Below are 27,675 nucleotides of genomic sequence, written 5' to 3' on the forward strand. Positions count from 1 at the left end.
TCCATTTCTCCAGCTGAAAATTGGGATAATACCAATCTTGCAAGGTTTTTTTTTCTTGGTAAGGATTAGAGATGCTGCATATAACGTATGTCAGGTACTTAACATACAATCATGATTAATGTATCTTGAAACCCCTACTCCTGTGCTCCTGGTAAATGTCTATCTTACTCACTTCCAAACAGTGTTCCAGCTTGCCAAAATCTTTACGAATTTTAACTGTCATTCTATGAATTAGCTATTACACACAGGTTTTTATCTGTAAATTTGATGTGCCTTGTCTAAGCTGTGATAAAAAAGTTTACGTAAGATGGGAGCCTTAAGTATGCCATTCAAGGTTGAAGGGTAGATTAATAAGCTCTTATTCAAAACTCTCTGAAAGCATCAGTAGCTAGAATTAGCTACAAACTCATTTACTTGTACTATCATCCAGCTGTTAATTTCCCTATTTCACTCATGAAGATTTCAAGACTTTCTTAATGAAGACATTCTAACTTTACTGCATTCTCTTGATCACTAACTATATTAATAAAGCTGCCAGCATATACCAAATACTGGTAGCTTATAAGAAAAAGATGAATCAAGATAATTTTATAATTTAACATGCAAAATGATCTAAAGAAGTTTTGCAGAAAGCAAACCTAGAAATTTATAGTCCCAAAAGTTTGGAAATTGTTTGGTGAGGGGTGGGAGGTGGGGATGAAAAGTGAGAAGATCAGGTACGAATGAGTATTTGCTGTTAGCAATAAAAAGACTTCATAATAAAAATGTGTTTAATTAACTTCCTATGGTACAAATAAGAGGAAAGTTCTTAATCTCCGCAAGCTGGTATGAACATTTTTTTTAAGGATGGAGGAGGGATTGTATGCACTACCACACAAGTATTCATTAATAAACAAGTTTTACTGGCTTATCTGGTGAGAGTACAGGGACAGGGAAAACTTCAATTTCTAATTATGCATCAAACTAGATAACCTGAATCCTCCTCTTCCACAAAATACATAGAAATACTAGATAAAATTAACAAATGTTCTTTTAAATGTTGTTGTTGTTATGTGCCATGGAGTCGGACCCGACTCATAGCGACCTCACCTTGCTTGGGTTTCTGAGGCAGTATTACTACGAAAGTAGATTGCCCAACCTTCACTCCACTTCTGAGGAGTGGCTGGTGGGTTTGAACTGCCAGCCTTCTGGTTAGCAGTCAAGTGCTTTAAGCACTATGCTACCAGAGCGCCCTCTTTTAAATGGACAGCAGAATTTATAAGAAAGTAAAGGAAATCCTCAGGGCTAAAAATGAAGGAAAATGAAAACTAGAAAAATAAGTGTGTGAGGTGATGCTGTAGCTGTGCTGGCACAATGTGCCAGTCTCATTACATGAGATTCCACTTTAACATCTACCTGAGGGCAGGTGAAACCCTGGACTTGCACAAGGCAGGCAAAAGGAATTAAATGCACCCCTCCACCCACCCCCACTATAAAGTAGGTTTACACCCTCAGTGAAAGGGCAGCCAATGAAACCTTCTGCCCACTAGCACAGGGAGATGACAGGGAAGTATGTCTGCCTGGGCTGGGAGTCTTCTCTAGCAATCTGTTAACATGGATCTGCTTTTAGGAGATGGAGATTTCTAATTTATACTCCTGAGGCCTGGATACCCTGAAGCCAAAAAATTAAAATAAGAATGGTCCTAAGTCAGTGATATGCCTGGGTATATGGCAAAGGTAGACACAAAACTTATTTGGAAGGAATTACTCAAAACTCCCCCATATAAAGCCTGCTGAAAATTAGCTCACATTTCAAAATTACAAAAAACATGGGTGAATAGTCCACCAAATACAAGAATGAACAGATTAAAAACAGCAAGGTTAAACCCCTGCAAACATGATTTGATCAAGTTACTACATAAATAAAAATGACAAACTCACTGCCATTGAGTCTATTCAACTCATAGTGACCCCTCTGGGTTTCCGAGGCAGTATTGCTATGGACATAGATTGTCCAATCTTCTGAGGAGTAGGTAAGTATACTTAAATGATTAGTGCCATAAAAGAAGGGAATGAAAAGGTAAGACATCATGAAACAAATAACAGGCAGAGCTGAAGAATGATAAATAGCTACAAAAAACAATTATGGAAAGAAGAAACCTAATAAATAAGTTTAAAAGTAGATTATATACAGCTATAGACAAAATTCATGCACTAGAAGATAGATATGAAAATACAACCATGAAGGCATCACAGAAAGAAAAACTGATGGAAAACACAAAAGGGCTTAATATTAAAACAATAAGAAGGTCCAATGTACATTTTTCAAAAATAGTAACCACATTAACTGTGTCTCTGAAATTTGATTATAAAGTACACTGGGCAGTCTTGCTATGGAAAATCCAAACACATTTCTTAAATATTACTTTTTTCAACACTTTCTTATTTTTAATACAGGTAAGCTTTACCATGATACAAAGTAGATGGTTATAATTTTAAAGCTTCCCCCTCCTTTTATATATTAATATCAAAGAATTTATCATTCATATATAATATATGGGGAACAATTAAAAGCGGCCTCAAGACTAGCAGTATATTTATTTGTCGTAACTGATACTAAGGAAAAAATTGTCACTGATGTGTGTCTGCAATCCTCCTTCCACTGTTTTTAGCAAATACTAAGTCAGTGATTCTATTGAAAAGGGTACAAAGATGTATTTGAGAAGAAATATAAAAGCTGAGAGAACTATTTCTAAACTGTTAAGAGAAGAAACTTCCAGACTATCAAATCCTTTGGTGGCTTTAATAAGCATTTTTTAAAAAGCAGGGTAGCTTATTTAAGTATTTGCTGTTCAAAGAATGTATGTAGATTAAAAATAAGACCAAAATATAATTTCTAAAAGGTTCAACTGAAAAGTTAATTTATATGCTGAAGATCACACCCATGCTTTCCATCCTGGGAAAAGTCGGCTGAGATTTTTAGGGTCCATGGCCTGTTGTATGAGCAAATTCACCTGTCCACCCACACTGAGCACAGTGCCTTCCTCCACTCCTTTCAGCTTCTCCTGCAGTCTCATCAAGACACGTTCAGCTACTTTGTTGAAACTCTGGTTGAAATCACTAATGACAAAAACACAAAGGTTTCAATGATGTGCAACAATTTAAAGAGCCTTGGAAATAGGAAAACCTAAACAATAGACAATAGGTGCTTCCAAAAATACTGCTCACCTGAGATTTCGTTTGCATTCTTGGTCATCTGCATTCAGAGTGGAGTTGAGTTCAGTTTCATCTTCTGGTCTCTGCTGTAAATACAAAGCTTTCAAAGGATTCATGGTCCAGTCAAAGAGAGGATCATACAGGAGGACCTAAACAGGGAGAACATATGTATTAGAACAATGTGCATTTTGAAGATGCCATTTAGAAATAGGAGAACCAGTATTATAAAATAACAAGAGGCCAATCACATGGTAAATTTTTGAGGGTAGTGAGAACAGCTTATCACATATGTCTCATGTTTCCTTGTGAAGGAAACTATACTAGTGCAATGCTCTGGGCTTTTTACTCCATCCTTAATTCATCCTTCTAAAGTTGGGAGATGATATCCCTTGGCCCATGTTTCCTGACTGGGTGAAACAAATTTATTACATTAAGGTACTAGTTCACATTTTTTCTCTCTCTGCTGTTAGCAATGTGGTCTGGGGTAGAGACATCTACTTTGCAGGCCTTAATTCTCCCTCACCGTGGGCTTTCCTCAGGTATAAATTAGATTGTGGGAGTTGGAGAGTACTAGCAGGCTTATGTGGACCTCCCTCCTAACCAATGTTCTCCACATGTTTCATTAGTTATAAAGCTGACATTTTCATCTTCATCCTAGTCCTGTGGCTCATTATCTTTCAATTAGTTCCAAATATAGGTGGAGGGAAAAAAGGGAATAATTTCTTTTTTTTATTTTAAGAGCTTGTTTTACATTCAACGTAATACGTACATTTAGTTTCATTCTCCATTCACCATGTCCAACCCTAACCCAGTCTCCTCTCCTCCCTACTCTGTAACCAACCCCCTGTGCCCCTCATATTTGAATGTCGGTTCTCTGGTGTCCCATGATCTATTGCTCTAAGGGATGTGTTACCATAGAGTATGTGGGTGTGTCATTCTGGGCTGAGTGGGCTACGTGTATATCTTGTTAACTATTGGGCTGAGAGCCCACCAAAAAAGGGTATAATTTATTAAAGCTTCCTGAAAACACTAAGATCTGGTGCTGTGGCTGAGATACTGAGATATATATAAGGAGCAGAATTTGGGTACCAAAATAACTGGCATGGTCAGAACAAGTAGCTTTAAGTCTTAAATTTTAATAAGTGAGGTAAGTTTGGGGCAGGATTTTTGATCTTGACAGTTCAGAACAACTAACTACCCTTGGTATTTATAAGTACAGGACTTTAAAAAAAAATAATAAAATAAATATATATATGGCTTAACAGAAATCATAATAGAGGGAAGAGTGATTCTGTAGGATATTCTAGCATTATAAAGGTGGAATACTTTCTTTTGTTGCTGCCTTTATTGTGTTTCTTGGTAGGTCTGCAGGCTGGACCTAGAAAATGCCTTTAGCATAACATCTTTAAATTCCAGGTCAAGTGCTAGATCAGCAGTACTAAAATATGGCCATTTTCTTATGCTATTTTGAGTGTCCTCTGGGATATTAAAAAGTAAAGGGACTTTATTGCTAGATAGGTACAGACAAGTGTTGATTTGGGTGAAGAGAAAGGCAATATACCAAAAGCGAGTGACCAACACAATAACGCTAAGGAAAAGGAAAACACAGAGAAGTGCACAAGAGGTACAGACAACAAAGAAAACCCTTTTATATACAATACTGTGTTATCAGTGATAATAAACATTAATCTACAGGTAAATAGATGGGTAGACAGGATGGATGATCAAGTATGTCTAGGCAAAAGGGCATATACCCATGACCATATATATATATATATATATATATATATATAAGGTTGGCAGATATTTCTATATACATATTTGTTATGTGCTGTAAGGATGTCCATATAACCAGAACTAATAGGGGCAAAGTTATGATAATTTCTTAGGCACAGTCAACCACCCTGATGGAGAGAGCTGCTGGACCTGTGGGCTCGGGACCATGGTCCCAGGGGACATCAAACTCAATTGGCATAACATAATACACAAAAACATAATACATCCTACTTTGGTGAGTAGTGACTAGGGTCTTAAAAGCTTGTGAGTGGCCATCTAGATGCAACAATTGGTCTCACCTCATCCAAGCAAAGAAGAATAAAGAAAACCAAAGACGCATGGAAACAATTAGTCCAAGAGACTATTGAACCACGTGAACCTCAGCCTATATGACCATGAGACTAGAAGAACTAGACAGTACCCAGTTACCAGTGTCAACCACTCGGAAAGGGATTGATGCAGGAGATCCTGGATAGAGTGGGAGAACAATGTGGAACAAGACTCAAACTCATAAAAAAGACCAGGTCTGCTGGTCTGATAGAGCCTAGTGAGACTCCCGAGACTATAGTCCCTAGTTACCCTTCATGTCTGGAACTGAACTCACTCCCATGGCTTCCAGCCTAACAACAGACAGGCATATAGGGTGAATGAACATTTACATGAGGTAGACACACTCCTTAGAACAATCAATCATGGGAGGACAGAAGGGCAGTATTTGCACTGGAAGATAGCTCAGGGTACAGGATTGCACAGGAAAGAAGGACACAGGGAAGAGGTAACTACAGGGAGGAAGTGGGAAGAAAGCTGTTACACTGTGAGGAAGTGCAGTCAATGTCATGAAACAAAATGTGTATAAACTACTGTATGGAAAATTTACTCTGTAAACATTCACCCAAATCACAGTAAAAATGAAAGCAAAACAAACAAAAACCTGAAGGGACTAACTAACCTTAAATTCATGTGGTTGTCAGTGATCTCAAATCAGGCACTGACATGGCTTTAAGAGTTCAGAAACCCAAATCAGTTTCACCCAGAAAAGGAAGGTATATTTTATTAATAAATTAATAAAAAGGAATAGAGGACTCCATTATAAAGAGATTATATGATTTTCATGGGTTGAGGTAGAGAAACAATACAAATTATTTCAAACCCAAAGGCTTGTGTCAAAAATCATATTTGCAAATACTGGAATTAAGGAGGAACTGGAGCAATTTGAAAAATATGTGTTAGCCCTATTTACTATAAGAACAGAAGTGGTTGAATGAAAACAATAAAGGGATACAGACTGATAAAGCTAGTGTACGGTTTTCTCAACCTCAGTACTATTTGACATTTTTGGATTGGATACTTCATTGTTGCAGAGGGCTGTCCTGTGCATTGTGAGATGTTTAGTAGCAACATGGCCACTACCCAGTGGATGCCAGTAGTACATAACCCCCCACACCTCCAGCTGTGGCATTCAAAACATTTTCAGACCTTGCCAAATCTTCTCCAAGGGAGAACTGGGAGACAGTCACTTCTCTGCTCAAAACCTTTCAATATCTTCAATAGTTTCCATCTCACTCAGGGTAAAATCCAAAGTCCTTAAAACTGCCCTTAGTTAAGAACCACTTAGGTAGAAGAAAAGAAAGATTTCCTTAGTAGAATGGGTGAGATCTTGGAGGGCAGCATGGTCCACTATGAAGAAGAAAATGAGATCTTGAAGGCCAGGAGAGACAAACACAATGAGAGGAAAGATGTACCCACTTAGGAAGTGGGGAGATGTTTTAACTATTAGCAGATCAGAAACAGTGACTGCTGCTCAGTGAAATCTACCAGAGAAAAAGAAATGAATCCAAGAAAGGAGACTGGATGACATTCTAAAGGAACCCAGGGTACTACTGAGAAGCACTCTCTTAAAGCTGAAGACAGAATTCACAGTAAGGTCAATTACAAAACCACTCCTGAAGATCAGGACAACCATAAGAAGTGACTCCAGGAAATTTGGAAAGATTTACAGAGGGGAAAACAGATCAGTGTAAAATACACAAAGAATTAGAGAAGTTTATAAGTGACACAGTTATTGTAGGTAGAGATAAAAGTCACTTCTCTGCTCAAAACCTTTCAATATCTTCAATAGTTTCCATCTTACTCAGGGTAAAATCCATAGTCCTTAAAATGGTGTAGGCATCACAATATGGTCTGGTTACTGCTACTTGTCTAACTTGATCTTCTCTCATTCTAAAGAATGAGGCTTATATAAACAATCTGGCATAGAACTATTAAAACTTTTGAGGTCCTCAAACAATCACCAAATCTACCTGGGCATAAAAAACCCTTCTGGCAAGACTGTGCAGAATAAAACACTGGGAGATGCATTACAATTCTTTAGACTTTAAATCAATTTGAAAAGTTAGGACTTTTTTGTCTTAAATGAAAAGGAAAAAAGATAATGTGATTTTGAACTTTTGTTTCTCTATTATCAAGGCATCCATGTTATTCTTACCCAGGAATACTGGCAACTGTAATGATAACATGTAGAAACATAATTTGAAATGAGAACTAGAAAATGGAATGAATTTTCAGCCTTAGATATAATTTTTCCAACATACTGCAGAGCTGCCTTGTAGCAAAATCCGTATTACCACCAGAAGTCCAAAGAAGAGCTATAAAGAGGCTCTGGTTTATAAAGATGGACACAGGACTACTCTAACAGACTATTAACATTCTCCCAAGGGCTGTATCCCCCTCTGTGCCACAACTCACAGGCTTAATGGTTAATGCCAATGAATTAAGATAGTGATTCTCAACCCTGGCTGTTATAGCATCATTCAAATCTCAACCCTGGATGCACCACAGGAGAGATTTTTAAAAACACAAATGTTCCTTCCTGATCCCTAAAAATGTGGTTTGAATTTGGCCAGCAACAATATTTTAAAAAAGTAGTACAGATGATTCTAATGTACAGCCAGGTCCAGAACCACCAGACTAAAGGAAAAAAAAAACAAAAAACCTTGAAGAATGTAAGGGAGGCATGCTCATATGCTACTTCCTATGATTTTTTATGGAGGAAACACTCCTGTTCTCTTGCCCTACACACCTCCTGCCAGGTTGGTGAATGACTGCCATAGGCACACAATTCTTGCTTGGACAGAGCTAAGGTCATAAGCACTGGAAATTTGTCTTTATTCCCTTTCTGCCCTGGATCAGCATGAGGCAGTGATCTTGATTATGTATGCTCTGCAGGCCCTAACCCCCACTCAGATGGGCTGCTCCAAGGTTAAAACACCAGGCAGGCACTGAGGGAGCACCTGCAACATCCAGCCAGTTTGGTTCTCACTATGTTCCTCCAATCTCTACCTGTCTAATTAGTTCTACACCTGGACAAGGAAAAAAAAAAATTAGAGATCTTTTTTAAAACCCAATGGAAACCATTAGGAAAATAATAATGCCATAATGGATATCTATGAAGTCAAAGGGCTGATTTATATATTAAAGAAAGAGATTACTTATAATACATTCCAAGAAATGTAAGGGGACTGGAGGCATTTCTAAACTGATACTTATAGATGTGTGAGAATGCTTAGTTACAACCTCCTCTCTCCTGCTGACTGGCATCATCCCACCTTATTAAAGTGAAGGAGTGATCCACCAATCAGTGACCTTCTCAAGATACACGCTCTGCCAGCTAGGGAAATGAAGATTTCCTTATAATACACAGTTACCTCTACAATGGTTAACAGGGTTTCTTGAGAGTTTCTCATGACCTGCATAGTCTTCTCACAGCATCTATAGAATCAGACACATTATAGTTATGGATTTTATCGCACAACATTTTCAACTTATTTTTACCTATATATACTCATGTGTAGTATGCTGAGACTATTCTTGTTGTTGTTATGTGCCGTCAGGTCGGACCTGACTCATAGCGACCCCTCCTTGGGTTTCTGAGGCAGTATCACTACGGAAGTAGATTGCCCCATCTTCCTTCCAAGGAGTGGCTGGTTAGCAGTTAAGTGCTTTAGGCACTATGCTACCAGAGCTCCCAAATATACATCTCAAAGAGCAAGTACTTGGCAAAGTGGACTTTCAAGAGATGTTCCTGAAATTAATGCAAATATGTAAGCTTAGCATCGTAAAGATAAACACTACTAAAACAATGCAATGCACACACGGCTGTCCAGTCGGACCATCTCACTCATAGCGACCCCTCCTTGGGTTTCTGAGGCAGTATCACTATGGAAGTAGATTGCTCAACCTTCCTTCCAGGGAGTGGCTGGTGGGTTTGAACTGCCAGCCTTCTGGTTAGCAGTCAGATACCTTAGGCACTATGCTACCAAAGCTCCTATAAAATACTATACTATAAAACACATACTATACTATAAAATACAATATACTATAAAATAGTATAGTTTGAGTCTTTGATTACTGTGGCAATTATTAGCTTGAAATCTGTCCTAACCAAAGTAGAGTGCATTGACTTATGTTAACTATGTTGTTGTTAGATGCTGTCGAGCTGGTTCTGGCTCATAGTGACCCTGTGTATAACAGAACAAAACACTGCCTGGTCCTGCACCATCCTCCAAATCTTTGCTTTGCTTGAGCCCATCGTTGCAGCCATTGTATCAATCCATCTCTTTGAGGGTTCTGCCCCTATTTTGCTGACCTTCTACTTTACCAAGCATATCCTTCTCTCCAGGGACTGGTCTCTTCTGACAACGTGACCAAAATATGCGAGACAGAGTTTGGCCATTCTCAACTTTTTTTTTTTTTTTAATGCATTTTATTGAAATATAATGTATGTACAGTGAAATACACAAAACTAAAGTGACATGGGTCAATGCCCCCCCCCTTTTTTTTCCCTGCAGTGTTCCCTTCCCTCTCCTCCCACCCCTGGCAACCAACAAAGAAAGTTCCCCTCCATATATAAACCTTTCCTTGATCCTCCACAACAATGAACTAATACTGTGTTTGTCCTTCTATGATTGACTTATTTCACTCAGCATAATGTCCTCCAAGTTCATCCATATTATGCAGTGTTTTGCAGACTCTACATTATTCTTTAGTGCCACATAACATTCCATTTTGTGTATGTACCATAGTTTAGTCATCTACTCTTTCGCTGATGGGCACATAGGTTGTTTCCATCTTTTTGCTATTGCAAATAGTGCTGCAATAAACATGGGTGTGCACATATATATCTGTTCCATTATGTGTATGTACCATAGTCTGGTCATCCACTCTTTTGCTATAAATCTTAGAGATAAGTCCCTTGCCAGATACGTAATTATCGACAAATATGAATTTGTTGCTGTCATTTTTGTTATGTGCTTTTTCATGGTGTTGATTTCTTTGATCCATATAATTTTCTATGCTGAGCTTGTTTTGTTTATGAATCGTGTTATCACTTCTTTCATTGCTATTGTTTTAGTATTTGCTGAATATTTAATGCTGGTCCTCTTTTTCATTTTGATGTGAAGGTTTAACAATTTTCTTTGAGGTTACCCTGTGATTTATAGTTTTCTTTCCAAGTTTAGAACAGTCCATTCTACTTTGTAGTTGTCATAACTTCTCTACCATCTAGAAGTTCTGTAACTACACAGTTTTTTCCCTCTTTTTGGTTTGTAGTTGTCCTCATTTGTCAATTGACGTCTCTGGTTCCCTGTTTACAATCTTGTAGGCTTATTTACTTTGTATACTTCCATAGCTGGGTTCGTTTCTGGGTTATATCATCATGTGTGTTGATGGTTAGTCGTCATTGGCTGTTGTTGCTTCTCTGTCTAAAGGGCTCCCTTTACCTCTCTTGTAAGGTCTGGTTTTAACAAATTCCCTTTATTTCTGCTTATCTGGAAATGTCCTAATTTCACTATCATATTTGAGGGATAATTTTGCTGGGTACATAATTCTTGGTTGGAAATTTTTCTCTTTCAGAGTTTTATATATACCTTCCCGTTGTCTTCTCATTCGCATGGTTTCTGTCAAGAAATCTGAGCTCTGTCTTATTGGTTGCCCCTTGTAGATAACTTTTCGTTTTTCCCATGCTGCTCTTAGGATTCTCTCTTTGTCTTTGGGTTTACTAAGTTTGATGATGTATTGGTGTTTTTCTTTTGGGGTCTATCTTGTTTGGGGTTCACTGGACTTCCTGAATGGATATATTCTCATTTTTCATCATATCAGGAAAATTCTCTTCCAACAAATCTTCAACAATTTTCTCTGTAGTTTTATTTGTCTCTTCCTATTCTGGAATTCCAATTACACATAGGTTATTCCTTTTGATGGTATCCCACATGAACCTTAGGTTTTCTTCATTTTGTTTTGATGTTTTTTCTGTTTTATCCGTTTCCAAAGAAATGATCAGGTATTTGCCTTCAATCTCCCTAATTCTGTCCTCCATTGATTCAATTCTGCTCCTTTGCCCATTCAATATCTATTTCTGAAAATTTAGTATTAATCTTCTGGATTTCTATGGGTAGATTTTGTATCATTTCTCATTTATTTTGTCATTTTGTTTTTATATTGTCTTTCGAAATTATTCTAGGGTTTTCTCTGTGTTTTCCTTGATCTGTCCCTGAATTCATTGAAAATACCTAAATATAATTCTTTTGAATTTCTTATCAGGGAGTTCCAATGCTGCATCTTTCTCAGGGATGTGTTTTGGGTCTGTATCCTGGTCCCTTGTTTCTCCTGCTTTGTCTTTTTTCTTTGTGTGAACTGTGATGCTCTGTTTTCTCCGAGGCATTGTGATGTTTTTGTATTTATATTGAATTGGTGACTGTATGTTGGAATGACTTGCCCACAATTTTCATTTTCTTTGGTTTATTTGTGTGTTATCTATACAAGCAGGGTATTGCGCTCCTCTATTCGCTAGTTGACAGCTTTTATATACTTACCACCTGTCTCTTTCCTGTTATAAGCCTTTGATATGTCCCTGCCAACCATGGCACACAGAACCTATTCTTAGTCCCTGGAATCCGAATGAGAATTATCACTTTAAAATCCAAAATGGTTGCCACTAGTAAACATTCAAAATGGTTGCCCTCTCAGTCACTTTAAATATCCAAAATGGCCGCTGCTTATAAATATGCAAAATGGCTGTGCCCTCTGGATAGTGGAAAGTCAACAGCTCAGACTGTCTCCCTCTCCTTGCTGTTTCCTTTCCTAGTCATAGGCCACCATTGTAGTCATCCGTGCAGCCCTTGGTGACCAGGGCTGATCTTCTGAGGTCCCAGCACCACTTGGAAATATTCAGGCTGTTGGTCCTATCAGAGTAGCTGACAGTCCACAGGTCTGACTGTCTCTGTATTCACTGTTTTCATTCAGGTTTTCCCACTACTTGGTGCCTAATCCACTTCTGTATAGTTCCTTTCAAAGCTCAGGGCTCCAGGATTATCTTCTGTATCTCTTGTCAATGGTTTTTCTTTCTTTGTTGAAGAGGGTCTGTGTTGCTTGTCTGCCTATTCCTCCATCTTACTGGATGTCTCCATTCTCACTTCTAAGGAACATTCCAACTGTACTTTTTCCAAGACAGATGTGTTCATTCTTCTGACAATCCATGGTATTTTCAGTATTCTTTGCCAACATCACAATTCAAATGCATCAATTCTTTGGTCTTCCTTATTCACTGTCCAGCCTTCACATGCATATGAGACTATCTGTGATAATTAAGGTTGTGTGTCAACTTGGCTGTACCATTATTCTGAGTGGTTTAAGCAGTTATGGTGCAGTCGTACCCATGATGAGATCTGATGTAAGGTAGTCACCTCCATGGTGGGATATGCTTTAAGCAGCCAATCAGTTGAAAGGAGTTTCTTTAGGGGTGTGGCCTGTTTCCAACATATGTATATGGATGACCCGGGAAAGTTCAGGAACTTCAGTGGGATCTGGATCCTGCCAAACTACCTGCAATCTTAGATTCATCAGCCCCTGCAGCTGCTTGTGTCAGGAAAAGCCTCTAGCTTGACATCTGACCCATGAACTTGGGACTTGCCAGTCTCTACAACTGTCCTGTGAACCCACAATCTGCCATTACGCCTGCTGATCTTGGGTTTGTCAGCTCCTGCATTTGCATGAGTCAGGAAAAGCCTCAGCTTGACATCTGCCCCAGGAACTTGGGACTTGCCAGCCTCTGTACTGTGTGAGCCATTTCCTTGAGATACATTTCTCTTTCTCTATATATAAGCTTTACGAGTTTTGCTTCTCTAGAGAACCTAACCTAAAACACTATTGAAAATACCATGGCTTGGAGTCAGGTGCATCTTAGTCTTCAAAGTGGTATCTTTGCTTTAAAAAGAGCTTTTGCAGCAGATATGCCCAGTGCAATATGTCGTCTAATTTCTTGACTGTGGCTTTCATGGGAATTGATTATGGATCCAAGTAAAACAAAATCCCTGATAACCTCAATCTTTTCTCCATTTATTGTGATGTTGCTTACTGGTCCATTTGTTGGATTTTTTATTTCTTTATGTTGAGCTATAATCCATACTGTAATCCACATTCATGAGTAAGTGCTTCAAATCATTTTCACTTTCAGCAAGCAAGTTTGTGTGATCTGCATATGGCAGGTTGTTAGTGAGTCTGCCTCTAATCCTGATGCCGCATTCTTCTTCATATAGTCCAGCTTCTCAGGTTATTTGCAGCATAGATTGAATAATTATGGTAAAAGGACACAAGTTTGATGCACACTTTTTCTGATTTTAAACCTTGCAGTATCCCCTTGTTCTGTTTGAATAACTGCCAAGATCTCAGTCTATGTCCAGGATCCTCAGGAGCATAATTAAGTGTTCTGGAATTCCCATTCTTTGCAATTCTATCTGTAATTTGTTATGATCCACACAGTCAAATGCCTCTGCATAGTCAAAAGTACACAGGTAAATGTCTTCCTGGATTTCTCTGCTTTCATCCAGGATCCATGTGACATAAGCAATAACAGGCCTCGTTCCATGTTTCTTCTTCCAACCCCTCTTCTGAATCCAGCTTGAATTTCTGGCAGTTCCCTGTCAATATACTGCTGCAACTGTTTTTTAATTACCTTTAGCAAAATTTTACTTATATATGCTATTAATGATATTGTCTGGTAATTCTGAAAACTATAGGGAACTGCAAAACTCTTCAGCAAGAACCTGTAATATAATCTCAAGACAAAAACGTAATCTTCGATATTCCTAACAGTGAGAACCAATATTAGTAGTTCAATTAGTAAAAAGAGTCAGCTAGGACACAGGCTTTAAATGTAAATGGATGCTGCTTCTAGAATTAGAGCATGTATGTGATATTGGGTTACTCCTAAAGTGGCGTGAAAGAAGGGGAACATGCTAGTGCTTTTACCCAGGGTCTTTTTTCTTCACTAGAATGTAATCCTAGCATTGAATCCCACAATGTATAGAAAGCTATGATACAAATAATTTTGACACCAAAAACCCTCTGCCCTCCCTTACATCACTTACCTTCTGAAGACACCTTCAACACCAGTGATTCCCATCCCATCCACAATATCTCTGGTGAGTCTAAAAGGAACTGTTTCAGGAGTAGGAAGAATTTTACCCTGTTCAAAAGCAACCCCTAAAGTAAAAATTACAGTGAGATTAGGAGGTTTGACAGCCAATATGTAAGTAATCTACCAATTATATCCTTAGTCTTCTTTACCAAGGATGATATGTAAGATGAGAATCTCCTCCAACCCCATGACTTCAACCAAAATGTGTCTGAAGGTTCTAATTCTCTATACTATGCTAATCCTCTTTGTACTCCTATATATTAAACTGCCTACTCCACCTGAAAATCCTGTTACAAACAACTTTAGTTATCAGTGGGGGAGTTCTTTCCCCCACTGTCTCCATATCTTACATCACCGGTATGTCTATTACAAAATTATCTGCCAAATCTAATCTTTTGTTCTTTACAACTTTTGTCCAAATCTTCCTCATCTCTCATCTACACTATTATTATTTTCCCTAACTTGCTTCCTGCTGCCAATACGGCTCCCTAAATTGTTCCTGAAATTATCTTTCCAAAAATAAAATATGATCATATCCTGCTTAAATGTATCTTCATTTACTTCCCATTGTTTAACCTATTAAAGTCTAAATTCCTTAGCCTGGCTTTTTATAGTCTAGCACCAACCAATTTCTCAGCCTAATCAACTGCAAGCAAACATCACTTTAGCCATTTAATGTCTTACCATTCCCTCCACATGCTACACCTTCATTATTCCTTCTCTCAAATTTTCTCTACTTTTTGTCTAGATTATCTTTTTTCTTTAAAACTTGACTCAAATGCCACCACTTCAAGCAAGTTTCACTGGCCCAGAGTTACCTATTCCTTCCAGCATCACTGTGCTTATGCCTTTTTTAAAACAGTATTTCTTGCTTTGATATGTCTGTCTCCTTCATACTTGTAACAGTCAATCAACACTTCTTGGCAATCAAAATACCCTTTTCATTACTTACCTAAATCTATATGTACAAGTTCTGCTGACTGTTCATTTATCAAGATATTCTGTACATGTCTATCACCAAGTCCAAGTATATAACCAACTGGAAAACAACACCAACATAAAATCACTGATTTCATCTAGTTTTATAATATATTTAGCCATAATTTCAACTAATACCACCAACTATATATAATTTTTTAGTTTAGACATTTTAGTATAGTTATTAGGATATTATGTACATAACTGGCCATTTTGGGCTTAAGTCAAATCTTTCTAGCTATTTTCAAATCCTAGATGGTTTGCTACAAAATATTTTCCCTTTATTGATTGGCATACATTTTAAAATACCAATACTTCAAAAATTAATATAGTTAAAGCTGAGACTTATTATTTACCAGGACTAAAGTAGCACATTATATGTTCTCAAATACTTATTGAATGTAGCATGTAAATTCTTCATTCTTCAGTGAAACTTTCTTCTGCTTCACGAGTTATACTGATGTTATAGAAAAAACAGTGGATAGGGAAGTTAGGATATTTGAGTTCCTGACTAGCTCTGTCATTAACGAGGGCTACTTTCTAATTTATAAATAAGTTAGTTGAATCATATTAGCTAATCTCAGTATAGAACACTGCTGCACAATAACCTGGGAACTTTTTCAAAATATACATGCCTCACTGGGTTATGGTACACAGTGATGGAAGGAGTCCTTTATTTAAAAACTTGTATGTTAGATGATCTCTGATATTCCCATTAGTTCTAATTTTGTTAGTTACCTTATCTAGCTATCTAATCTCTTTAAAATTATATATAAAAAAAGTCAAAATATATGTTGTACATTCAATATTTATGGAGCTCTGGTGGTGTAGTGCCTAAGGCATTTGACTGCTAACCAGAAGGCTGGCGGTTCAAACCCACCAGCTACTTCTCGGAAGGAAGGTTTGGGCAATCTACTTCCATAGTGATACTGCCTCAGAAACCCAAGGAGGGGTCACTATGACTCAGATCCGACTCAATGGCAGTGAGTTTGGTTTTTGGTTTTTCATTCAATATTTAAATACGTATCATTCATTCTACTCTCCAAAAAAAATCTATTAAAAAGAATCAATGTTTAATAATAGTATGGTATTTTAGAGGTTCTATGAAAAGAAAATAATGTAAGGAAATAAGTAAAATGAAATTATCACAGGTTTTATTATTTTCCAAAGAAAATCTCAGGAAATAACACACTGAGGGAAGAGAAAATAAGCCACAGTTGCTATGAACTAAGGAAGCCCTATTTCCCTATCTCAGAGTAGGAGAATTCTCTCCTATGAAAGCCAACTTTAGAACCAAGAAATCAGAATGAGCAAGAAATACAATCCCCAAATGATAAAGATGGTTTGGTTAATAACCACGCACCACTGCTCTACAATCAGAAAGTAGGAAAGCACTGAGTTTGCAAAATTGTACAAGATTACCAATAGAAGAAGTAGCCACACTGCGAGTATAAGCCAGTCGTTTCTCAAACCAAACAGCTGGGTCCAAGAATTTTTCCATGCAGAAGTAACGGAAAACTGGCTGAAAATTTTGGCAGATACCCATGAAGGTTTCGTATTTCTCTTCAAAAGACTTCTTTTGCACATCCTTTAAACAGACCATAGAAAATTATTTTCCCACTACATGTCAATTAATTCAACTAATAACATTTCTATATGAAAATATTATGATAGATATAGGGGGGAGAAAAAGATGAACAAGATATAGCCTCTCTCCACAAGAAGCTAACAGTCTGGTCAGGATAGCCATTACTTACAAGTATTATTCCCTTTAGATTTTCATATTAATTTCAGGGTGAGGAGGCACACCAACAATGACCATTATTCGTTTTAAATTCTGACTTCAATGATCTTGTAATATAGGTAGAAGTAAACACAGAAATGCCAGGTAATCTCAGATGGTATCACAGGATTAGGGATGTGATGGGAAACAGAGCAAAGGAGGCAGAAGAATCACAAAGCAGGTGACACTTCCAGATCTTAGTTTTCCAACATCTTCTCACTACATACACTTTCCTTAGGCAAGGTTTTTCTACTTCAATGGGCTCAACTTCCATCTATATGCTGATGACTTCCAAACCTGATTCTCTGGCCCAGGTATTATCCAAGCTTGAGTTTGATATGCTTCTTTGTCTACTCAAAATCTTCACATGGATCACCTTCAAATCAAAATTAATCCACCTCATCCTCCTTGGCAAACCTCAGCCACATCCACTACTACACTCTGTAAATAGCCACATCATCTACCCAGTTACTCCAACCAGAAAACTGGGAGGCACTAAGTACTCCTTTCCCCCAACTCCACTTCTAATCAGTAACCAAAATCCATCAGTTCTGCCTTATTACATTTCTCATGTTAACCCATTACACCCACCAGCCACTCCTCGAGAGAAAAGACCTGGTAATCTAGCTCTGGTAAAGATTATAGTTTGGAAACTCTATGGGATAGTTCCTCTCTGTCATATAGGATCACTATGAGTCAGAATCAACTTGACAGCACAAAACAACATCCCACTATTCTCCATAGACTTGGTTCAGAACTTTTGCCTTACGCCTCTAGTTGTCATTCTTAAAAAAACATAACCCACAGTATTATCAGTTACATATCTAAAATGTAAATTTGATATTACTTTCTTCCTCCATGGTTCTCTATTACCTACAGGATAAAGTCCAAACTTCTTACTATTTCATAAAGCAACCCTCCATTTTCAGACCAATGATACTGTTCCAACCACATCTATCTACTCTTCCTCAAATACTCAGCCCATGTTTCTTACACTATTTGTTCATGTCTCTTTCCCTTGTTTGTGGCAACAACTTATTCACAAAACTGAGCTAAACACCATCTCCTCTATGAAAACTTTCTTGACTCTAATTCTCTCTCAACCTTGACTCAGAAAAAACTAACCACTTCCTCCTGTTGTCTATACTGTAGCCTCAATACCCAGTAGAGCCTTCTATCACAATGCCTGTAATACTTTATCAGACATTTAAAAAATAAATTAAAAAAAGGAAAATAAAGAACAATAAAAGGAAAAGTAAATGAAGTTTGTAGTTGGATAAAGTTCAAATCCTCACTCCACCACTGATTGGCTGACTATCTTAAGCAAGTCGTTTTTTTAATTATTATTATTATTATTACGGGAATAATTGTAGTGATGATTCGTCACATATTTGTGAAGTCTCAGCACAGTACCTAGTAGACAGCAGGCATTCGATCAATGTTGCTACCTGGGAGGATGAATGTCAGACGAGATGGCCAATGTGATATGGCAAATCTTTTAAAATTACTTCATAATCTATTTTTTGTTTTAGTTAATGTTTCATTTTGTTAAAAATTAGCTTATCCCAAACAGGAAACAAATTGGCATACACTGAACAGAATTTAACTGAATTTCTCATCTGACAAGGTTAATAAACTTTAAGTAGTTTAATAATAACCTTTGTTCTTCACTTACATTTTCCATTCTGGTGAGTTTACTTTCTTTTATATAGTATCTCTAGGCCTCATGAAATTAAAACTTTTTGTATTATATAATACTTGAGAAGTATAAACTGTAATAAGCAACTCAATAATCTTGCAGTAACTTTTGAGTGCCACTTACCATCATTTTCTTTTGGCACTGATATGCACTGAAATCCTCTGGCCTGTATCTTTTATGAGCTCCATCTTCATTATTAACAAGAAATTCACCAATGGGGACAGTTCCTGTGCACCACTCAAGAACACCACTTCTCTGAGATAGGGGAACCACCTGAAATTACAAATTAAGTACCTTTTGATTATGGAAAGGCATTAAAGGGCATTTGATGATTATTCAACTATTAGAGCCAGTGGAGGGCATTTTTGCAATCTATTATTTCTGTTTACAGGAGACAAATTTCCTTTGAGAAATGCCACTGTCATTGAGTTGATTCTGACTCATAATCACCCTGCAGGACACAGTAAAACTGCTCCATAGGGCTTCTAAGATTGTAAATCTTCAGAGAAGCAGACTGCCTTATCTTTCTCCTACAGAGCAGCCGGTGGGTTCAAACTGCTGACCTTTTGGTTAGCAGTCAAGTGCTTAACCACTGCACCACCAGGGCTCTTTCCTTTGAGAAAAGTAACCTGGAAATAAACTCAAGCTCAAAGAAAATGATCTTCTAGCCTGCTACTTAGACTTCTGAGAGCCTGCTCATCTTCTAATTCCTACAATGGATAAATATAAGATGAATAAATAACATATTTTTAAAAAATTATTACATATTACAAACCATAAAGTATAAAAGTGATACAAACAAGTATCTTTTACTCATTGTACAGCTTTATCAAGTCTAAGGTATGAGAAAAAATTACCTGGATAGAGACAAAACTTGCCTCCTCACCATCAAGATTACTGCTAACTTATCTTGCTCATGAATTTTGCCTATTTTTATTTCAAAGCTACATTACATAAATCATTGTAAATTTTATAAAGAGTATATTATATGTAAGGAGCTATGGTAGCACAGTGGGTAAGGCATTTAGAAACAGAAAGTTGGTGGTTCAAACCCACCAGTTGCTCTGTGGAAGGAAAATGAGTCAATCTATTTCCATAAAGATTTACAACCTTAGAAAGCCAATGGAGGTCACTATGAGTTGAAACTGACTCAAGAGCTTTGGGTTGGTTTTTGGTTTTATATTATTTATTAAAGCTTGCTTTCTGGCTTAACATATGGTTTATCTAGGGGAATGTTTCATGTGCACCAGAAAAGAATGTGTATTGTGCTGTTTTGTTGGATGAAGTGCTCTGTAGATGTCTATAAGGTCAAGATGGTGAATTGTATTGTTTAGTTCTTCTGAGTCTTTGTTGAGTTTCTTTCCAGTTCTATCTTTGATTGAAAGTGGTGTATTAAAGTCTCCTACTATGACTATGCAGTGATCTATATGTCTTTTCAACTCTGTTAAAGTCTGATTTATGTATTTTGGGTCTCTTTCACTGGGTGCAAAGATAATTACTATAGTTATGTCCTCTTGTTCAATCAATCCTTTAATCATTACATGATGTCCTTGTTTCTACGGTGGTTTTTGTCTTAAAGTCGATTTGATCAGAAATTAATATTGCCACTCCTGCTCTTTCATGGTTGCCACTTGCTTGATACATCTTTCTCCAACCTTCAATTTTTAGTCTGTTTATCCATTCTGCAACTCTCCATCTCGAGTGGTGCATTTAATCCACTGACATTCAATGTAATTATCAAGAAGAATGAATTTGTTGCTGTCATTTTGTAATGTGCTTTTTCGTGGTATTGCTGATTTCTTTGGTCCATATAATTTTCTGTGCTGAGCTCATTTTGTTTATGAATCATGTTATCATTTCCTTCATTGCTATTGTTTTAGTATTTGTAAATATATGTGCTTGCTTCTTTTTTATTTTGATGTGAAGGCTTATCGTTTTTCTTTGAAGTTACCTTCTGATTTGTAATTTTCTTCCCAAGTTTATAACAGTCCATTCTATCTTGCAATTGTCTTGACTTCCTCACCAATTAGAAGTTCTGTAACTACACATTTTTTCCTTTTTTTTTTGTAGCTGTCCTCATTTGTTAAGTGATGTTTCTGGTTCCCTGTTTATAATCTTGTTGTTGTTGTTATGTGCCGCTGAGTTGGACCCAACTCATAGAGACCCTTCTTGGGTTTCTGAGGTGGTATCACTATGGAAGTTGATTGCCCAACCTTGTAGGCTTATTTATTTTGGATACTTCCATAACTGGGTCTGTTTCTGGGTTATGTCATCATGTGTGTTAATGGTCAGTTGTTGTTTGCTGTTGTTGGTTCTCTGTCCAAAGGATACCCTTTAGCATCTCTTGTAAGGTTGGTCTGGTTTTAACAAATTCTTTTAATTTCTACTTATCTGGAAATTTCCTAATTTCACCATCACATTTGAGGGACAGTTTTTCAGGATACTTAATTCTTGGTTGGAATTTTTCTTCTTTCAGCATTTTATATATACCACCCCATTGCCTTCTCGCCTGCATGGTTTCTGGTGAAAAATCAAAGCTTAGTCTTATTGGTTGCCCTTTGTAAGTAACTCTTCCTTTTTCCATTGATGCTTTCAGGATTCTTCGTCTTTGGTTTTGATGAGTTAGATGATGATATGTCTTGGTGATTTTCTTTTAGGGTCTATCCTGTTTGGGGTTCATTGGACTTCTTGAATGGATATATTCTTATCTTTCATCATACCAGGAAAACTCTCATCCAACGCATTTTCTACAATTTTCTCTGTAGTTTTGTCTCTTCCTGTTCTGGAATTCCAATTATATGTAGGTTACTCTTTTTGATGGTATCCCACATAAACCTTAGGCTTTCTCCATTTTGTTTTGATCTTCTTTCTGACTGAACCCTTTCAAAGACATTGAGGTATTTGTCTTCAATCTCACTAATTCGGTCTTCCACTCATATTCTACTCCTTTGCCTCTTCAATGTGTTATTTATTTCTGAAAGTTAGTATTAATTTTCTGGATTTCTGTGTGTAGACTTTTGGTATTGTCTTTCTAAACTGTTCTAGGGTTTTCTCTGTGTTCTCCACAATTTTTGTCAGTGTTTTCCTTGATCTGTCTCTCAATCCATTGAAGGCACCTAAATATTCTTTTGAATTCCTTATCAGGGAGTTCAAGTGCTTCTTCCTCAGGGATGTGTTCTGGGTCTGTATCCTGGTCCCTTGTTTCTACTGCTTTATCTTGCTTCCTTGTGTGGACTGTGATAGTCTGCTGTCTCCAAGATATTGTGACATTTTTGTATTTATATTTAATTGGTGATTGTATGTTGGAGTCTTTCACCCAAGACTTTTGTTTTCTCTTTTTTGTTTGGATGCTATCTGAGTAAGCAGGGTACTGTGTTCCTCTATTCGCTAGTTGGAGCACTTATGCACTCACCACCTGCCTCCTTTCATCAGCCCCCTGTATGTCTATGCTGTCTTTGGCAAGTGGTGCCTATTCTTAGGTCCCTGGAATCTGAACGAGAATGCTGTCACTTTAAATATCCAAAATGGCCACCACTTATAACATTCAAAATTGCTGTGCGCTACGGACAGCCAAAAGTCCACAGCTCAGTGTGTCTCCTTTTTTGCTGTTTCCCTTTTCAGTCGTCAGCTACCTGTGCAGTAGTCCATACAGCCCTTGGTGAGCAGGGCCGATTTCCAGGTTAATTCTCAGGTCCTAACACCACTTGGAAATATTTAAGCTGTCCAAGCTGTCAGGATAGCTGACAGTCTGCAGGTCCATTTGTCTTCTTACTCACTATTTTCATTCAGGTTCTTCTACCAGTTGGTGTTTAATCCACCTCTGTATCCTTCCTTTCAAAGCTCAGGGCTCCAGGATTATCTTCTGTATCTGTGTCAATTGGTTTATCTTTTCTTTGTTGAAAAGGGTCTGTGTAGCCTGTCTGCCTATTCTGTCACCTAACCTGAAGTGGTCTGGTTTTAAATGTATGCTTCTGTAATTTTTGTCCACTCAACATTTTTTAATTCTAGCTAGTTAGTACCTCTAAGACACTCATTTTAACAGTTCTGTAGTATTCTATTGTACAAATAGACCACAATTTATCCAATCCTTACACTGATTAACATCTACATTGTTTCCAAATTCCCTAAATCACTGCTGCAGTAAACTAGTTTCCTGGTGAACATAGTTCACTGTCTTTAGGCTGTATACCAAGGGAATGGATAGCTGGTATAGAGGGAATACACACTTTCAATTTAGTTAACCAGATACTGCCAAATAATTATCCAAAGTGGTTGTAAGAAATTATGCATATACCAGCAGTTATTCCATAATCTAATCAATCCTCAGTATTATCAGACTTTTATATTTTGCCAGTTTGAGGGGTGTATAATGGTATCACAGTGATTTTAATTTGTATTTTTCCAAAATATTAGTGAGGTCATGTAATATTTGATAGGATTACTGCCAATTCAAATGTTTCCTTTTTGTGAACTGCCTGTTTATATTCCTTACCTATTGCCCTACTAAGTTGGCCTGGTGGCACAGTGATTAAAGTGCTCACTGCTAATCAAAAGGTCAGTGGTTTGAACCCACCAGCCACTCCATGAGAGAAAAATGTGGCAGTCTGCTTTCATTAAAATTACAGCCTTGGAAACCCTATGGCATAGTTCTATTCTGTCCTCTAGGGTGGCTATGAATTGGAATTGACTCAGTGGCAATGGGTTGGGGTTCTTGTCTTTTTTTTTTTTTAATGTTTTCAAGTGCTCTTTATATATTTTGCATATAAGTTCTTTGTTATTATTAACATTACTAATTTGTTTTCTAAGTTACTGTTTTTACGGTATCTTTAGTACTATAACAGGAGCTCTGCTGGTGCAGTGCCTAATGCATTTTACTGCTAACCAGAAGGTCAGTGGTTCAAACTCACCAGCCACTCTGCAGAATGAAGATGGGGTAATCTACTGTAAAGATTTACAGCCTCAGAAACCCAATGGGGGACCTCTATGAGTTGGAATTGATTCGATGGCAGTGAGTTTGGTTTTGGTGAATTAGTTCTATAAAGTTTTAATTTCAGCATATTCAAATATTAAACTGCTTTATGTTTTAAGGAAGCCTTTCACTGATCTATTTACATATATACCAAGTATCTATAATGTGTTAACACACTGTGCTAAGGAGGCACTGACAACAGAATGGCAAATCAGGCAGAGGAAAACTATGCCCTTAAGCTTAATCACTAACGATCTTGCCCCTTATTCTGCCCATGGTCCCTTTTCCATTAATTACTCCCTATCAATACAGTTATGGGGGAAATATCAAACTATGCTACCAGAGCAACCTTTATATTATCTGCTAGTTGTGAGATTGCTAACAGCTCATTAACTTTTATCCTGTAACTAAACCAGATATAGATAGTGAAGTAACAAAGTGTGGTCCCTGGCCACAGCAGTTTCAGCATTCCTTGGTGTCATGCTAGAAATGCAGTTAGGCACCAACCTAGACCTAATGAATTAGAAATTCTGAAATAAGGCTCAGCAATCTGTTTTTTCATAAACCTTCTAAGTGATTCTAATGCCTGCTAAAGTTTGAGTACCATTGACTTAACCCACATAAATGAGATCCTCCATGGAAAAGTTTTTACATTTAACTTACGCTTAGTATTCACTAGGGTTTTTTTTTCTTTAAACTGCTATTGTATTAGTTAACATCTCAAAGTTCCACCGACAAATTTCTCACAAACTTCCTTCCATCCTGCTCCCCACTAATGAGTTTTCCATTTCTGTTTTTGAAGGCAGCTACGAAGAAGCTCTACATTTTGCTTTCAATTACATAAGCCTGACTTAATCAGAATTTAAAAAGTATATCTAGTATCTCTTTCCTCACACCCCTAACTACCTGAGTTTTTTATGTTAACACTAACTTTTAGAGTCAGAAAAAAAGACGTTCAAATATATTCAAAATTAGGTGTCACTCATAATCCAATCGTGCCCAGAGATTTTAGGCTTATTTGGAAACTTCAGGAAAAAAAAAAATCGTAGTTACATACTGAATTCTTTTGTATTTATACACACACTCCTATAAGGGCTACTTACTCTGTTTTATTGATGCACCTATTCTTATTCTAGGAACCGTACCATCTTTGTTAGTAAAGCTTTATAATTTGCTTTAGTATGAGTCAGATTTGACTCGATGGTAGTAAGTTTGGGTTTTTGTTGTTTATGACTAGATAAAGTCTACTCTCACCTATTTTTTAAAAAGCACTTCAGTAATTCTCACCCAACATATTTTTTCAAGATAAACTTTTAATTCATTTTTGCAAATTGCAAAGAAATTTTATTGGAATTCCATTAAGTCTATAAATTAATTTAAAATGAAATGACACTTTATAAAGTCTTCCCATTTCAGATACGGTACCACTCTCTTATCCTAGTATTCCTTTATTCTTTCTTTTTAAAATTTGTGATTTGGGTTAAAGTTTAAAGAGCAAATTAGTTTTCTATTCAACAGTTTATGCACATTATGCTCCGTAATTACGAGATGCAATTCCCGTAGAGTAACAGGACTCTTCCCAATTCCTCCCTAAATTCGTTTACGTTTGTCTTTCTTTTTTGCTCCTTCCTGCCTTCTGAGCTTTGTTTTAGGGCAAACGCTACCGTTTTCATCTCAGATGGTTGATTATTCTGAGAAGTATGTTTCTCATGAGTGTTATTGTTCACTGTATTGGCTTGTCTGCTGTTTTGCTGTGAAGTAGTGATCCCAGGGTGTAGTTTAGTTCCAGGTCTGAAAGGTTTCTATGGGCCCCAGTCTTGGGAGTTCCACCAGTTATATAAGACCAGTAAGTCCGGTCTTTTTTGTGGTTTTGAATTTTGTGGTATATTTTTCTCCCATTCTATCCAGAACTTTCTGTGGTCCCAATCAGAGCAGTCAGTACTGGTAGGTAGGTACCCTCCAGGTTTTTGGGTCTTAGGCTAGTGGAGGCTGTGTTCATGTGGTACATTAGTCCTTTGGACTGTTTCCTTGAGTTGTTGATTTTCTTCACTCTTTTTTATTCCAGATAGAGGGAAACCAATGGTTTTATCTTAGATGACCATTCATTAGCTTTTAAGAATCTAGTCGCTACTTAAGACAGTAGGATAAAACAGGATGTCTTTGTGAAATATGTTATGCCAATTGACCTAGATGTCCCTCAAGACAGTGGTCCTAACCCACTAAGCCCAGTGCCTCATTTTCTCAAAGTATTTGATTATGGCTAAGAAGTTTTCATAACTTTGTTTGCTGTACGCTCTATACATGGATATATTTGCAGCAAATATATCCAAACACAATACATAGAGATATCCTCTGCCAAACCTACACACGGTCATGGGTATAGTTCCATTCACCTTCCTGTATCTGTTCAGCTTGCACGTCTGCCTATGTATCCACTTGCAGTTTATTGCTTATTATTACTGTTCTTGTAGGATTATGTATGTAATAGTATTTACCTTTGTTGTCTATGACTCCTGTGCACCTCTCAGTGTCTTCCTTTGCCTTGGTTATATTGTGAGACCTCCCTCTTATTGTATATTGCCTTTCCCTTGCCTCAGGCATTTAAGAGTTGGATAATGAATAAGGAAGACCAAGTACTTGTGAAAGAGTTGATGCTTTTGAGTTGTGGTGTTGAAGAAGAAAACTGCCAAAAGAATGAACAAATCTGCCCTGGAAGAAGTGCAGCCGAAACGCTCCTTGGAAGCGAAAATGTCCAGACTTCATCTCACTTAAACTTTGGTCATATTGTCAGAAAGGACCATTCCCAGGAGAAGGATATCATGCTTGGTAAAATGGCAGGTCAACAAAAAAAGGGGAAGGCCCTTAACGAGATGGATTAACAGTGTCTGCAATGATGGGCTCAGGTATAGCAAAGATTGTGAGGCTGGCACAGGACTGGGCAGTGTTTTGTTCTGCTGTACACAGGATTGCGATGAGTTGGAGCAGACTTGATGGCACCTAACAACAACTCTCTAGTTAGTGATTTTCTCTCCCCTCCACTCCCACATCTGGTAACCATTAAAGAATGTTTCTTTTTGTGTGTAAATCTTTTCTTGACTTTTTATAACAGTGGCCTCATATAGTATTTGTCCTTTTATGAATGATTTATTTACCTCAACAGGTGAATCCATGTTATGAGGAGTTCTGCAGATTTCTCCTTATTTTTTTAAATACCACATAGTATTCTATTGTGAGTATGTATCATAGTTTGTTTATCCATTCATCTATAGATGGGTTCTTAAGTTCTTTCCATCTTTATGCTATAGTGAATAATGCTGCAATACACATGAGTGTGGCTCTTATTTCTCTAGGATATATACCTAGTAGTGGGATTGCTGAGTCGTATGGTATTTCTATTATAAACTTTTTAAGGAAACACCATACTGTTTCCTAAAGTAGTTGTACCATGTCAGAGTACCTCAGTGTATGGGGGTTCCAATTTTTCCATGTCTTGCAAGCCATTTGTTGCTTTCTTTCTTTTTGAACTTTGCTATTGTAGCTGGATAATGATTAAGGAGAAAGGGGATTAAAAGCCAGGAAGCCAGAGAGAAGAACGAAACACTGCCTGATCCCACGCCAGCCCCACAATCCCTGCTATACTTGAGCCCATCATCGCACCCACTGTGTCAATTCATCTCATTGAAGGCCTCCCCCTCTTTCGTCGACCTTCCACCCTACCAAGCATGACATCCTTCTCCAGGGAATGGTCCCTTCTGACAACATGACCAAAATAGGTGAGATGAAGTCTGGCCATTCTTACTTCC

General features: G+C 37.4%; 1 protein-coding gene across 1 annotated transcript in view; it reads right to left on the reverse strand.

Annotated features, from left to right (window-relative positions):
- Window positions 1-2,915: 2,915 nt before the first annotated feature.
- ATM (ATM serine/threonine kinase) overlaps window positions 2,916-27,675 on the reverse strand; it is a 197,133-nt gene continuing 172,373 nt past the window's right edge. Inside the window, exons 54-61 of the mRNA XM_007936616.1 lie at window positions 19,790-19,847; window positions 19,027-19,176; window positions 16,844-17,009; window positions 15,396-15,482; window positions 14,394-14,508; window positions 8,676-8,739; window positions 3,208-3,344; window positions 2,916-3,099 (exon numbers count right to left, since the gene is read on the reverse strand). Of these exons, the coding sequence (XP_007934807.1) occupies window positions 2,916-3,099; window positions 3,208-3,344; window positions 8,676-8,739; window positions 14,394-14,508; window positions 15,396-15,482; window positions 16,844-17,009; window positions 19,027-19,176; window positions 19,790-19,847 (961 nt within the window). The remainder of the gene's footprint in view (window positions 3,100-3,207; window positions 3,345-8,675; window positions 8,740-14,393; window positions 14,509-15,395; window positions 15,483-16,843; window positions 17,010-19,026; window positions 19,177-19,789; window positions 19,848-27,675) is intronic.

Source organism: Orycteropus afer, unplaced genomic scaffold, assembly GCF_000298275.1.
Source record: "Orycteropus afer afer isolate SDZICR_OR568_19922 unplaced genomic scaffold, OryAfe1.0 scaffold00036, whole genome shotgun sequence".
In the NCBI taxonomy this organism is placed as follows: domain Eukaryota; kingdom Metazoa; phylum Chordata; class Mammalia; order Tubulidentata; family Orycteropodidae; genus Orycteropus; species Orycteropus afer.